General features: G+C 37.8%; 1 protein-coding gene across 3 annotated transcripts in view; it reads left to right on the top strand.

Moving 5' to 3' along the window:
* Positions 1-15,664, top strand: part of N (neurogenic locus Notch protein) — a 427,418-nt gene that overhangs the window by 183,737 nt on the left and 228,017 nt on the right. For all 3 annotated transcript variants that reach the window (XM_076770843.1, XM_076770842.1, XM_076770844.1), the window contains one exon: positions 3,000-3,133. In XM_076770843.1, the coding sequence (XP_076626958.1) occupies positions 3,000-3,133 (134 nt within the window). The remainder of the gene's footprint in view (positions 1-2,999; positions 3,134-15,664) is intronic.

Raw genomic sequence — 15,664 nt, 5'->3', positions numbered from 1 at the left:
GGCCTTTACGTGGCGCACGTAAATTATTTAGTCCAATTACCTTAGATCCCATTACAAGAATTTGTAATTACGCGAAGTCTACGTGTCGTAACATTTTTCTTTTTTTTTTTTTTTTTTTTGCGATATATTTATTTTTTTACGAGTACATTTGTTCCTTTTAAACTTCCTGCAATCACGGCACTTTATTGCGATACTTCGTACAGGCCATATTATTTCTTTCTGTTTAGCTCTTTTTCCTGTGTTTTGTACTTTCTGTTGCATTCTTTCATGTTGGCTCATTATAATAAGCGTTCTAGAATCTTCAGTTCTGCGCAGAAAAATTTATATAATCAACTTAAACGTTTCGACTTAATTTTTAAACCTTTCAAATCGTCTTTTTTCAGTCGTGGTTTTGCATCGATAGCAATTATTATAAAAAATAATACTGTGTGTTATTGAGCGTAGAGTTTATTTAGAATTAAAATACAGAAATAAATTAAATTAGGTACGTACAAAGTGGGCAAGTATTATTTATTTGTCAAAATAGTTTGACAATTCAATCTTCTTTCAAGAATAATAATTCTAACGTTGGAAAATATTTCAGAATTTCGACTTAATTTTTAAACATTTCAAATTGTCTTTTTCAGTCGTGGTTTTGCATCGATAGAAATTATTATAAAAAATAATACTGTGTGTTATTGAGCGTAGAGTTTATTTAGAATTGAAATACAGAAATAAATTAAATTAGGTACGTACAGAATGGACAAGGATTATTTATTTGTCAAAATAGTTTGACAATTCAATCTACTTTCAAGAGTAATAATTTTAATGTTGGAAAATACTTCAGAATTTCGACTTAATCTTGAAACCTTCTTTCAAATCGTCCTTTTTTCAGTCGTGGTTTTGCATCGATAGAAATTATTATAAAAAATAATACTGTGTGTTATTGAGCGTAGAGTTTATTTAGAATTGAAATACAGAAATAAATTAAATTAGGTACGTACAGAATGGACAAGGATTATTTATTTGTCAAAATAGTTTGACAATTCAATCTACTTTCAAGAGTAATAATTTTAATGTTGGAAAATACTTCAGAATTTCGACTTAATCTTGAAACCTTCTTTCAAATCGTCCTTTTTTCAGTCGTGGTTTTGCATCGATAGAAATTATTATAAAAAATAATACTGTGTGTTATTGAGCGTAGAGTTTATTTAGAATTAAAATACAGTAATAAATTAAATTAGGTACGTACAAAGTGGACAAGGATTATTTATTTGTCAAAATAGTTGGAAAATACTTCAGAATTTCGTATGAATTTGACACAGAAATTTATGAGAAACTATAATTTAAATAATGCAAACCATTTAAAAAATTGAGTTAACATGTAATTTCAAAGCATTATATTTAGAATCGCGTCTTCTGAAATAAATAACTTGATTGTTTTCGTGGAAAAACTCGTTTAAATTATTGTAAACGAATTACTAATTAATATTACACGAATGGTAGTTGAATTAATGTTCATCTTTATAAATATTTGCCCTCTTTTTTTACAGTTTAATTACTTTTTTTGTTTAACTGGAGATTCTAGAACGTTGTTTCTCTCTGTTAATGTCATGAATTTTGCGAATAAGTCATTAAACGTGTTTCTGGATAAAGAGTCGCGTAAATTTGGAAATGTTGTTTGCGGAGCGACATTTTCGACGCGTGATATTGCGTTTGCTCAAAACCATAACCTTTCTACTGATATACGGATATCGGTATTCCCGTGTTTCGTACATTTGCCCTATCGTTGGATCAATATGCATAAATATGCGAATAAAAAGTGTCATATTAGCAGCAAAAAAGCGACGGTGTGCAAGAAACCGGTATTATAAATATTGATCGTTTCGATGGATAACGTGGTTCACTGGTCTCCCGTTGCCTTGATGACAGTCAACGAACTGGAGGACTGTGAGAAATTGATCGAAATGCTTCATGTTTCCCATTGTCCGTCCGTTATGTGGATGCTCTTGATTTCCAGCGATCTAGGAACATAGACAGCCATCTTGTACCGTTCGGTTGCAACGGGAGTGACATAAATCGAAATTTTTTTAAATCAAAAGAACGCATATCCTATTTATACAACTCTATTTATTTACATTTTGGTGGACTTATCAAACTTTATCCACGAGACTTTAAAAAATGGGTAAATTAAAAATTCTCATTTTTATAGATAATGAATGTTTCCATTCTCACCACTTCTCTCGCGGTCGAGCTAATTTATTACCGACGATTTTATTTTAACGAAAGAACTTGTTCGTTGAATAATAATATCAGCTATTAATTATCAAGGACTCCGAGCCGTACATTCTCGAAATACTCGAAACCATAATGCATAAATTCTTGAACGAGCTTCAACATCGCATACCATTCGAATTTTTTTTTTCAGATTCTTCCATGTTTAACATTTCTTTTGACAATCACGATAAATATTTCATAGACTTTTTTAGAACAATAGTTCTCTTTATTGAAAATTCAGAAGGATAACCTGGTTTTTATTTTCTTTACACCTTCATATTTCCTACTTTATACTTAAACTCGGTTATTCTCAATTTTGCGTTGAATAGTATTTCCAAGAGTGATATCTTGCAGAGTATCAATAATTGAATGGTCAAAACGATTGACATGTACAACCAATGGAGATATTCCGTATTGCTCGTTCCCGCTATAAAATAAACCATCTTTCCATCGAGAAATCGTGTAGGGAGCGAGAAATAATCGTTAATAATTCTACTTGCTTACACTTTCGTTGTTACCAAAAAAGTGGTTGGCTCCATTATTTTTATAAACGAAGTCGCGAAAGTCCACAGACGGCGCTGTGTAATTAGCGCTCGAAAGCAATCGGATCGTGCAAGATACCGCAAACGTTAACTAATAATTTATCGCCTCCGTCGATCGCAATTTCATCACACCGCTTAATCGATCGGCCTCCTATCTGCTCGCTTATAACCGACAATTTTAACGAGTCGTTTCCTTTGCAGATGCATGTGCACGAGCGGATACACTGGCCAGAATTGCGAGAACGCGTATATTCCCTGCGACCCATCGCCATGTAAAAACGGAGGCACGTGTCGTCAGATGAGCAATCTGGAGTACGAATGCAAGTGTCCCGAAGGTAAGTGTCTCCAATTCTTATTTCTCTTAATTCTCTGCTGGCTGGGAGAACCTTACAGGCGTTAATAATATGGAACGTCCAAGTTTTTACGCACCAATTATTCGAAATAAACCGAAAATAACGGAATAATTGCTCAACAAAAGCATATGTAACCCCTTTCAGCAAAACTTTCTAATATTACACGTCGTTAGGGGCACTGAAATTGCGTTGAAGTAGTGTTCGATCCTTTTTCAATTGTTGGAAAAAATGATTTCCGTAAAAACACGTTTACAATTAAATGTAATAGAATTTTGGTGATTCTTGTAATTCTTCTTTGCACTTTGGTAACTAGATTCATTGATAATTCTCTCAATAAATACTACCTAAAATATCCCCTCGAATTATATCGACTCAATTTTGTTAGGTCGAACAAATCTAAAAATTGAATGATTCCCAGCGCGTCTCGTCCGACCATTTCCCACAAAATTCAGCGACGAGCGTCTCGAGCCTCCCCCGCGATCATTATCGTCCCCTAGCGTTTTCGCGTAATTCTCACGGAATTGAAAAGATCGACGCGTCTCCTTGAACTGGTTTTTCGCGAGCCGGAATGCGACGATTCGTCAGTTTGGCGTTGGATAGCGGAGGAACCTTTTCGAAGGAGCCGCGTTCCACGTTCCACTCTGTTTACCCGGTGTAAGAAAGTCTTGGCGGGGCCCGTTGCGTAACCTTGTCCCAGCAATGGACACTGGCTCGAAAGAGGGACGAAAGAAGGGAAGACAAAAGGAACGTACGCGGGGCACTGATTAGTCGGTGCAACAGGTACGACTTAAGCGCAAGGGTGGTGGCCATTTACGTGCGTGTGTGCACGGTGGATGGTTAATGTAAAGCCTAGGGTCAGCCTAGCGTGGCCTCCTCGCTCGTCGGATCACAATGCGTGGTCCTGTCGGTTCCCAGGCGGACCACAACCATGGCGACCCCACCTTCTTTTGCTTCTTCCGCGCCCTCCCCTACCGTCTTTTACGCCGCTGTGCCTTCAGTCGCGCGCCTTTTCCCGTTAAAGAAGCCCCCCGACGTTTTCCACCTTCTTGCTTCTGCTCTCACCGATGAACGTCCGTCGACGGGACTCTCTGACAGCCTACCATTTGCACCGCGTTCGACTCCGCCGGCTCCTAACACAACCATTTTATAGTTCGATGAGAACTACGGACGTCTCGGCGAGTTGTACGAACGCAATTATGCTTTTGCTCGGAATAGTGATGAATGTGAGCAGTAGCTACCATTTTCTCGATAGGTTGCCGTTTTAACAGTCTACGGAATTCAATTTAGATGGGGTTTGATTTATTCGAGTGGGGCCTGTTTGGGACCTTTCCACTATGAGGGAATTCTGTCTTCTTATCGACTAATATATTTCATAGTCTTATACATTTTTTATACGGCTTTGTCTTATCGTTAAAGTAGTTACCCTAATGGCGACCGTTGGGCCTTTTTAGACCTATATTTTACATTTTGCAATATTCTTATGTTTAGACTTCCAGCCTATAATAATATACAATATCTGTTTCACACATTTTAACATTCTACGAAATTCAATTTAAATGGTTTTCTAGTTATTCGGGACTGTTTGGGACTGTCTGGGGCCTTTCCACTGTGAAAATACTGTGTCTCTCTATCGACTAACATTATCTACAATTTCATTTAAATGATTTTCGAATTACTCTGGTTGGGACTGTTTGAGGCTCTTCCACTGTGGAAGTACTGTATCCTATCGACTAAGACTATCTAAAATTTGATTTAAATGGTTCTCAAGTAATTCGAGTTGGGCCTGTTTGAGGACTTTCCACTGTTGGAGGTGTCTTTCTATCGACTAAGATTATCTAAAATATATTAGTCGGTAGAAAGACAGTACCTCCACAGTGGAAAGGCCCAAAACAGTTCCAACTCAAATAACATGAAAACAATTTAAATTAAATTTTGTTTTTAGTTCGATGAGAACTATGGACGTTTGAGTGAATTGCAAGTGTCTACCATTTTGTCGATGTGTTAGCCATTTCATCAGTCTACAAAATTAGATGGCCTTAAGGTTATTCGAGTTGTGCCTGTTTGGGACCTTTTACTGACTAATATATTTTTGATAGTCTCATACATATTTTATACAATTTTATCTTATCGTTAAAATAGTTACCCCAATGGCGGTCGCTGGGCCTTTTCGGGCCCATATCTTACATATTGCAATACTTATATATTTAGCCAGATTTCCACTGTGAAATTTTACTATAGTATATATAATATTTTATTATAGAATATTACTATAGTAATGTAGAGTATTTGTTTCACCCACTTGTTAGAAGACACAATAATTTTAATTTTGTCCCAAATATTCCCAAATTTTATTAAAATATCAATGAAATATAAACCAGTCTCAGAGTGCATAACAAACACCAGAATCATTAACGTTTTAGATAATAGAAGAAAAGACCGAATTTAAAAAAAAAGTTATCTGGGTCAAGAAAGACCCATCAACCGCCATGTAATTCTATTGTATAAAAACTGTATTACTCGATAGAATGACACAGACTTTTTAACATCGCGGAGCCAAATAATTTAACTCGAATTCCGTAGATCGATAAAATGGCTACCCCTCCTCATCGAGCAAGTCGTACACTATTTAGAAAATGGCACACCCGCCCGCGTACCCAGAATTTCACTCGCTCTCCGTACGAATTTATGAGCATCCGTTGCAGCCCGTTGGAAGGGCACAGCTCGCGTTTCTTTCCGGTCTTCCTCGAGGCGATTTTCGTTTAACGAGGCCGCCATCGGATCGTTCGCAATTATACCTCGTTCCCGCTCGAGGCGACGCTTTCTTCCAAGCAACGGACACACGCAACGAACGGCCACGGAACGCGTTCTTTCCGCGTCGTTCCTCGTTCCGCGACACTCCAATAAGCGGTGAAAATGAAAACTCATAAAAGGCGTGTCTCGTTCACGTGCCCCTAATGGCCGAGCGCCGGAGCGTTCGAGTTGTTCCTTATAGAGACGGACCCCGGGGACGAGGCCATAACTATTCCGGAATCTCAACGTCACCCGGGGAACCGTCGAGTTTTCCCCGGACTCGTCCCCGCCCGGAGTTTATCCATCGATTGCTCGATGTTATTGCCATCACCGATGGTTTCTTTTCTCTCGAGATCCACTCTCGAATGCTCGGGATAGTTATTCTGGATCGTCGAAATTTATTCGTCCACGATGCCGTAATTTCCACGAGGACGCTCGCGTTGCTTGTTTTTCCGCGATAAGAAATACCTCGGACATTAAAAACTCTTAGACTCGTAGACTCCCGGGTGTGCAGTGACGTTTAGGATTATTAGAAATAGGCGATGGAATGAAAATAAAACAGTTCGAATACTTTTTAAACTAAATTTTGTCTTTATTTGGAACACTTGGAAGGGCACGTCTGCTCAATTTGGAAGAAAGGTCAGTGACGAAGTACCCACAGATCCAATCGGTTCTATTCATTGTTTAAATAAACCAGGGAAGGTTCACAGTCAGCCAGATCAAAAATTTTTTTTTTAAACGAGATTGTCAAAAAATCTTGAAAAAGAAAGTATATTTTTCGAGCATCAAACGTACATATGAAAATGTTAAACTTTAACAGTTCGATATAGCTATAATTTATAATTAATTCGACCAATTCTTTCATTTTTAAGGTCAGTAGATATTTGAAAGGTAATACCAATTGTTTAAAAATCGATATGTGAAAGTTAATTTTTGGTGAAACGTCTGTGCGATTGCACCCTCTTGACTTGTGCCTCGAAAAATGAAACGCAACGTCGATGGTTTTTGTAAATGAAAACTTTCTCTTTTCGAAAGACACAAACCAACAAGAATGAAATAATATTAAGGTGGATAATCCTTCGCGAAGTCCAGAAGTACTCATTACCCATGTGCTCGAAGAAAATACGAACGCTTAAAAAACTATCATGTCGTACATCTTTATATACCGCGGAGGCGCGTTAAAGTTTCTCGGGAACGTTGAAGCCCGTAAAATAGAAATTTACAAGCACGTTTCCTCGGGACCGAACGTTGGAAATGATTTGCTGGCGTAGTTAGTCACGATGGTCCGATTTGCAACACCACCAGCCTCCCCGGAGCGCTTCGTCTTCCAGCTGCACCCTTCTTTCCACCTCTTGTTTTTCCCCTCCCTTTGATTTTCTTCTTTCCACCGATCGTCGGGGGCCCAGGTTCGACGTTCGTTCGAGGCGTTTTTTGCGTTCGCGGCTTTCCGCGAAAGGAGAACCCTTTCAGCCGGTCTCTCGGGCTCTCAGAGGACGAGATTGTAACTATCTCCAGCGACCCGCGGGACTCTGGAGGCTCTCTGGCCTCGCTTCCAGTCGATTTGGTCGCGTACCTACTACTACCTAGTCGTAATGGTTCAATTTGCAGCATCCCGGGTTCTCGACTCCTTCATCCGGCGCGTTCCTCCTCTGCTCCGTGGCGAGCACGAGCCAACTCGACTCCACCTGTCTCCCTTTTTCTCTCTCTACCGTTTCTCTCGCGTGAACCTCCCCCTCTCTCCGTCGTTTTCTGTCTTGTGCAACACAAGCGATCGTCGTCCCTTCGCCGAGGACGACCTCGGCCAGCAACAGATTTCCCTCGTCGACGATCCGATCACGCCTCCTCCATTCCATTCCGCTAATTAGAAACTGCTCTATCGAGCGCCGGTTAAACGATTAACCGCACGCCCGTAGATTAATCGGACGCGCGAGAGAGATGCCGGATTAAAGGGTGAAAAGAAAGGGTCACACGTTCGTTACGTTTCCACGAACCACCTTCTGTTTCTTGCGTTACACGGTCCGCGGTAAACGTGGCTCAGACTATTTTTTTTGTAGAAAATCTTATTATAAGATTTGTGCAAAGGTTGTATACTTTCATTTCTGGATATGTGGAATGAACTACGTTGAACAATTCACAGAGGTTTCCAGTGTTTCCTGTAATAAGATCAATTTAGTAGTATTTCCCTCGATAACGTTCCCAGCCAGCGAATGTCAACAAGGGATCACTGTATTAGAATCTGTAGAATGAACAAACGTTAAACATTTAAGAGTATTTTCCATTTTTTTCTGTAATAAGTTCAATTTAGTAATACTTCCTTCGATAACGTTCCCAGTCAACGAACGTTAACGAGGGATCACTGTATTAGAATCTGTAGAATGAACAAACGTTAAACATTTAAGAGTATTTTCCATTTTTTTTTGTAATAAGTTCAATTTAGTAGTACCTCTCTCGATAACGTTCCCAGCCAGTAAACGTTAACCAGGGATCACTGTATTAGAATCAGTAAAATGAACAAACGTTAAACATTTAAGAGTATTTTCCATTTTTTTCTGTAATAAGATCAATTTAATAGTACTTACTATATTAGAATCCGTACAATGAGCAAACTTTGAACATTTCTTCAGTATTTTCCAGTTTTTCTCGTAATAAGATCAATTTAATAGTACATCCCTCAATAACATTCCCAGCCAGCGAACGTTAAAGGGAACACTGTATTTAGAACCTATTATTACGGTTTCAAGCAAATACCCAATATAGAATTATTTATCCTATGTTAGTATCGTTCGTAGTAGAATATAGTAAAAGTTAAAACCATAAACAATTGTTTCAATAGGTGTTTTTTATTTGTAATAAGATCAACTTAATAGTACCTCCCTCGATAACGTTTCCAATTAGCGAACGTTAACTAGGGATCACTGTTTTAGAATCAATAGAATTAACAAACATTAAACATTTCTTCAGTATTTTCAAGTTTTTCCTGTAATAAGATCAATTTAATAGTACCTCCCTCGATAATGTTCCCAGCCAGCGAACATTAACCAGGGATCACTGTATTAGAGTCTGTACAATGAATAAACGTTAAACATTTCTTCAGTATTTTCAATTTCTTCTTGTAATAAAATCAATTTAATAGTACTTACTGTATTAGAATCTATACATTGAATAAACGTTAAACATTTCTTTAGTATTTTCCAGTTTTTCCTGTAATAAGATCAATTTAATAGTACATCCCTCAATAACATTCCCAGCCAGCGAACGTTAAAGGGAACACTATATTTAGAACCTATTATTACGGTTTCAAGCAAATACTCAGTATAAAATTATTTACCTTATGTTAGTACCGTTCATAGTAGAATATAGTAAAAGTTAAAACCATAAACAATTGTTTCAATAGGTGTTTTTTATTTGTAATAAGATCAATTTAATAGTATCTCCCTCGATAATGTTCCCAGCCAGCGAACGTTAACCAGGGATCAATGTAGTAGAGTCTGTACAATGAATAAACGTTAAACATTTCTTCAGTATTTTCAATTTCTTCCTGTAATAAGATCAATTTAGTAGTATTTCCCTCGATAACGTTCCCAGTCATGAACGTTAACGAGGGATTACTGTATTAGAATCTGTACAATGAGCAAACATTGAACATTTAACAGTATTTTCCATTTTTTTCTGTAATAAGATCAATTTAGTAGTACCTCCCTCGATAACGTTCCCAGTCAACGAACGTTAACGAGGGATCACTGTATTAGAATCTGTAGAATGAACAAACGTTAAACATTTAAGAGTATTTTCCATTTTTTTCTGTAATAAGTTCAATTTAGTAGTACCTCTCTCAATAACGTTCCCAGCCAGTAAACGTTAACCAGGGATCACTGTATTAGAATCAGTAGAATGAACAAACGTTAAACATTTAAGAGTATTTTCCATTTTTTTCTGTAATAAGATCAATTTAATAGTACTTACTGTATTAGAATCCGTACAATGAGCAAACTTTGAACATTTCTTCAGTATTTTCCAGTTTTTCTCGTAATAAGATCAATTTAATAGTACATCCCTCAATAACATTCCCAGCCAGCGAACGTTAAAGGGAACACTGTATTTAGAACCTATTATTACGGTTTCAAGCAAATACTCAGTATAAAATTATTTACCTTATGTTAGTATCGTTCGTAGTAGAATATAGTAAAAGTTAAAACTATAAACAATTGTTTCAATAGGTGTCTTTTATTTGTAATGAGGGCAATTTAATAGTATCTCCCTCGATAACTGTTGGAAATAAAGCGCCATTTGTTTCTGCGCCACCTAGAGTTAATCTGACTTACCTTTTTTTCGTAACCGTGTCTTTTGTCTGTAACAAAGTGCTGATTAAATGTTTTGCTCATTTGCATCCCCAAAATTCCCACAATAACGTTCCCAGCCAGCGAACGTTAACGACGGATCACTGTATTAGAATCTGTACAATGAACAAACATTGAACATTTATCAGTATTTTCCACTTTTTCCTATAATAAGATCAATTTAGTAATACTTCCCTCGATAACGTTCCAAGTCAGTGAATATTAACGGGGGAACATTGTATTTGAAACCTATTATTACGGTTTCAAGCAAATACCCAGTATCAAATTGTTTACCTTATGCCAGTGTCGTTCATCGTAGAATACAACAAAAGTTAAACCCATAAATAATCGTTTTAATATATGTCTTTCGCTTGTAATAAGATCAATTTAGTAGTACCCCCTGTATTTGAAACCAATTATTACTGTTTCATACAAATCCCCTGTTTCGAAATTCTATTGTATCCCAGTATCGATCATCGCGGATTGTAACAAAGAATCAGACCCCTTAAACAATTTTTCCAATATATGGAACATCTCACTCAGCACTTCATGAAGAGGAATTGAACCATTCACAACGTTTCATAAATTCATTTTGAAATAGAATTCTCTTACATTACCAATATATTATCATTGCGTACTAAAAGTGTTAATACAGGAGAGTGAAAAATCCAATGTAATTTTCCCTCTCGGCATCGCCTTTAAATCGCTCGCCGCGACGACAAAAACGACGCGAATCTTGATACCGTGCGCTCGAGCGATTAAACCGTTTTTTTTTCGAATTCCTCGATTTTATGGAGTCGTATGGGAAGTCGTTCGAAGTGCTCGAAGGTTAGATACGCGGGCCCAGGGACTATCCAGCGTCGTGCATCTTGGCTTGTTCGCGATGGAAGCGCGCGATCGGGCTCAATTAAAACGGTTCGATTGGCCGGGATCGATTTTATTGCGATCTGGCGTCGGGGAAGATCGTAGGTACACACGCACACGGTTCGAGCTTCTTTGTCGCGGAAAACGCGAGGTTCCCCCGTGTTGCTCGTCCGAGTGGCGAAACACGTCGGGGAAGAGCGAACCGGACGGTTGAACGCGCTCGAGCTGATTTATGCCAAACGCTCGGGCATAAAGTGCCTCGGCGAGGAGGATCGCGCGGGGCCGGAGCAACAGCCGCGCAAGTTGGGGACACACGTTCGGGAACCCCCCTTTCCTCCACGTTGCTGTTACGCAAACTGCTTTTACACGCGCGACGAGGGGTTGTCGAGGAAATAGCTCAGGGTCGGACGATTTTTTTCGCCATGCAATCCTGTCGCCTTTGGTAAACTTCCAAAACGGAGTCGGAGTGAAATTTTATTCGGGAAATACACAAATATTGTGATAAAAATTTTAGATATTACTGGTGTTCATGTTGATTATCTTTCACTCATATAGATGTCGATTTTAGTTAACTCCTTGACGTTTTTATTCCAAATAATTTTTTGACCGTATAGTATTTTATTTTGTTTAAATTTGGTCGTACAAGCGATGCATCTTGAATGTAGAAATGTGTTGATTTTAATATAGAATACTTGATGATGAGTCAGGCTTTCTTTAATTAACACTTTGATGGCCACAAGTTTCGAAAATGAAGAATGTTGGAAGAGCAAAGAAATATACAGGGTGTTCAGTCACCCATGGGAAAAATTTGAATGGGAGATTCTAGGGGCCAAAATAAGTCGAATTTAAGAATATCAATTTCTTGATTGAGGCTTCGTTAAAAAGTTATTAAAAAATTAAATTAAATTTTAAATCATTCTGAAAAAATTATATTTAGTTGCAGGGGTCAATTACAAGCATTTTTGGTGAATAGACATACCCCTGAAATCCTACGCACTTTCGAGAAAAAAATTCTTTACCGAAAATATAATTTCTGGCCAGGAATGCTTCGCCGAAATTTCATGCAAATCTTTAAAATGTCATAACTTCTGAACGGATTGGACGATTTAAATGAATAAAAAGCCAAACAACGCGTATTTTGATGGAGAATATGTAGAAATTGCAAAAATATTCGAAAAGTTGATGCTTGACACCGCAAAATGAGAAAAACCCCATAAAAATACTTCAATTTACAAACAGCCATAATTCTTACAATAGTGAATATATTTGAATGAAACTTTTTTCTGAAGTAGAGCTCATGGGTACCTACAAAAAAGTACTAAACAAAATTTCCGTAGGATGTCAAACAAATTTATTAAAAATGAAAAACGAATTTTTAAGAAAAATCGACAGGGGGTAGGTGCCTAAATGTTTTGGCAAAAAAAAAAAATTTCAAATCGTTCTGGAAAAATTATTTTCGGTTGCGGGGGTCAATTACAATCATTTTTGGTGAAGAGATATACCCCCGAAATCCTACGCACTTTCGAGAAAAAAATTCCTTACTGAAAATATAATTTCTAGTCAGAACTGTCTGCCCGATTTTTCATGCGAATCTTTAAAACGTCATAACTTCTGAACGGATTGGACGATTTTAATGTTTAAAAAAGCAAACTACGCGTATTTTGGTGGAGAATATGTAGAAATTGCAAAAATATTCGAAAAGTTGGTCCTTGAGCCCGCAAAATGAGAAAAACCCCACAAAAATGGTCCAATTTTCAAACAGCCATAACTCTTACAATTGTGAATATATTTCAATGAAACTTTTTTCTGAAATAGAGCTCATGGGTACCTACAAAAAAGTATTAGACAACTTTTCTGTAAGGCGTCAAACAAATTTATTAAAAATGAAAAACGAATTTTTAAGAGAAATCGACAGGGGGTAGGTGCCTAAATTTTTGGGCGAAATAGAAAAGTTTCAAATCATTCTAAAAAAATTATTTTCGATTGCACGAGTCAATTATAATCATTTTTGGTCAATAGACATACCCTTAAAATCCTACCCACTTTCGAGAAAAAAATTCGAGTAGGTGGATACATTTTTCAACAAAATTAAAAAGTTTGATATCATTTTGGAAAAATTATTTTTGGTTCAGGGGTCAATTACAATCATTTTTGGTCAATAGACATACTACCGAAATCTTGCGCATTTTCGAGAAAAAAATTCAGTACAGTCGGAACTTTAAACGTTAATAACTTTTTAACAAAGCCTCCATCAACAAATTAGTATTCTTGATTTTCGTCTTATTTTGGCTCCTAGAATCTCTCATTAAAATTTTTCCCAGGGTTGGCCGAACACCCTATATACTATTATATTTTTATATTTATTATAACGCAGAGTGTGACCGAGAATATATTTTATGGACGTCAGGTGGATGTCGCCGACTTAGTAAATATTATCGTGATTACCAAACAGCGAATGTTCATGCACTTATGGGAAATTTTAATTTTAAAAAAACCACACAATTTACTTAACATGCAAAAATATAAGAAATACGAAGCTTTCATTTCATTAATAAAAATAAGAAATATGCAAATATTCCACGCAATTAACTCTACTTTACCAACAGAGAAAATAAAAGATCATTCTAACCAAATCCCAGAACCCGTTTAAAGAGTCTCTAGAGACCAGAAAACGCTAGAAATAACGGAAACAAGGCCCCTCTGACCGTAGCACGATAAACAACAACGTAACAAAATCCTCTATCGCCATTACCTGCAACGGTACACGAATTTTATTACCGTCCACGGCCCACGCGTCGATAATTCGCGTCTTTCGCGCGGGACCAATCGAAACGACATCCCCTTCCCCCCGCCGTGAGGCGATTTATCGACACCTCCGCGTTACATTGTTCTCCCTTAAGAGCCCGAGGAGCGTTTAATTAAAATTGTGCTTCTTCCTTCGGCGGCGTTTTCCATCGGTATTCCTCGCCGCGAGATCTCTCGACTCATCTTCGCCGGGGTCCGGTCACCGCGTCGAATAATTAATAGCCAGGAACATCTGGACACAAAGGAAGCGCGTCCGACGACGTCTAACAAGTGTCCTCGCGGCGTACCCTCTATTCTCGCGCATTGTCAAGGATCGTCTAACTCTATTCCGTGGGCCCCGGTGTACCGCGGGGCTCCGTTCCCCGACACTTTGCGCGCCTGCTGGCTGGTTCTTCCTGCTCCCTCGTCCGCGTCGTAGGTGGCTGACAAACGCAGGCGCCCACGGATAGAGGTGGGAACACGAACGCCGCGTGGCACATCGGTGTCGTAATCTACTTTTCCGTGGCTAGAAACAAAGCTCGCGCTCGAACGGCCGTTACGACGCAGGTGTATAGGGATTGAAATTGAAATTTTGCGTGGTCGAGGGCACTTTGTTCGCCTCACCTTCGCGTTCCTTCTGTCTTCTGCGGCAGAGCGGATGCACGGCCTCGGCGATGAAATTATCGTGGAATTTAATTGGGCGGCCTGTGATGAATACGGATGGAATCCGCGTAGCGTGGTGGCTTAACGATTCAGACGATAAGGAGGATATGTCGTTGGCTGTGAATACTCTCCTCTCGATGCTTGAATAGATTGCAATTTTTTTTATTAAATTCAATGCGCTGAGCGCTGGGTAAAAATTGTGGAACTTTATGGGAGAACTTTGAGTTTAGACGATTGTAAATTGAAAATTGGCTTTAATATTTATTGTCGTAGGCTTGGTAAAATCTTATTCAAATTTATTTAATTTGACCCTTTGCACTCGTATTTATATTTGGAAAGGTTATCAATCTTTTATTTATTTATTTTGTATATACACACACATTTAAGCAGAAACTAAATGTTTTGTAACAAGGGATGATTGTAAATTGAAAATTTGCTATATTACTTATTTTTGTAGGCTTGGTAAAATCTTATCCAAATTTATTTAATTTAATCCTTTGCACTCGTATTTATATTTGAATAGGTTATCAATCTTTTATTTATTTATTTTGTATATACACACATTTAAGCAGAAACTAAAAGTTTTGTAACAAGGGTTCCTAGAATGAAATACGAATGTAAATATATGTAAAACAATAAAACGTAGCAACGGTAAAACGTACAATATTTCGAGTGCAAAGGATTAAAATATCAACTTGAGAATGAATTGTTTGAGTCCTATAGTGGAAAAGTCCTGCCCATACGTGAATGACCTGGCAGTCGAAGTTTAGTTTTCTTTCTGGCATTTATGTTTGAATAAAAAAAAGAGTGAGAAATAATGTCCACGCTTCTTGCAAGATAAATGTCTATTATAATTGCAAAAGTATTCTGTTATATATTTTACTTTCTAACACGTGGAATGTTGCTTGTAAGGACCGCCATATTAGTTATATTTTATTCTCGAGCCCACCAGATGGCGGCTCACTCGTGAATCGCTATATACAAATGTATTTTTCTAACTAGTGTAATTTAAATTATACCTAAACTATGGCTAGAAGGGAACGTTTGACGAAAGCTGGGGAGCTAAGAGTGAGCG

The sequence above is a fragment of the Colletes latitarsis genome, chromosome 8 (genome assembly GCF_051014445.1).
Source record: "Colletes latitarsis isolate SP2378_abdomen chromosome 8, iyColLati1, whole genome shotgun sequence".
Lineage (NCBI taxonomy): Eukaryota > Metazoa > Arthropoda > Insecta > Hymenoptera > Colletidae > Colletes > Colletes latitarsis.
This window is presented reverse-complemented; position numbering and strand designations above follow the sequence as displayed.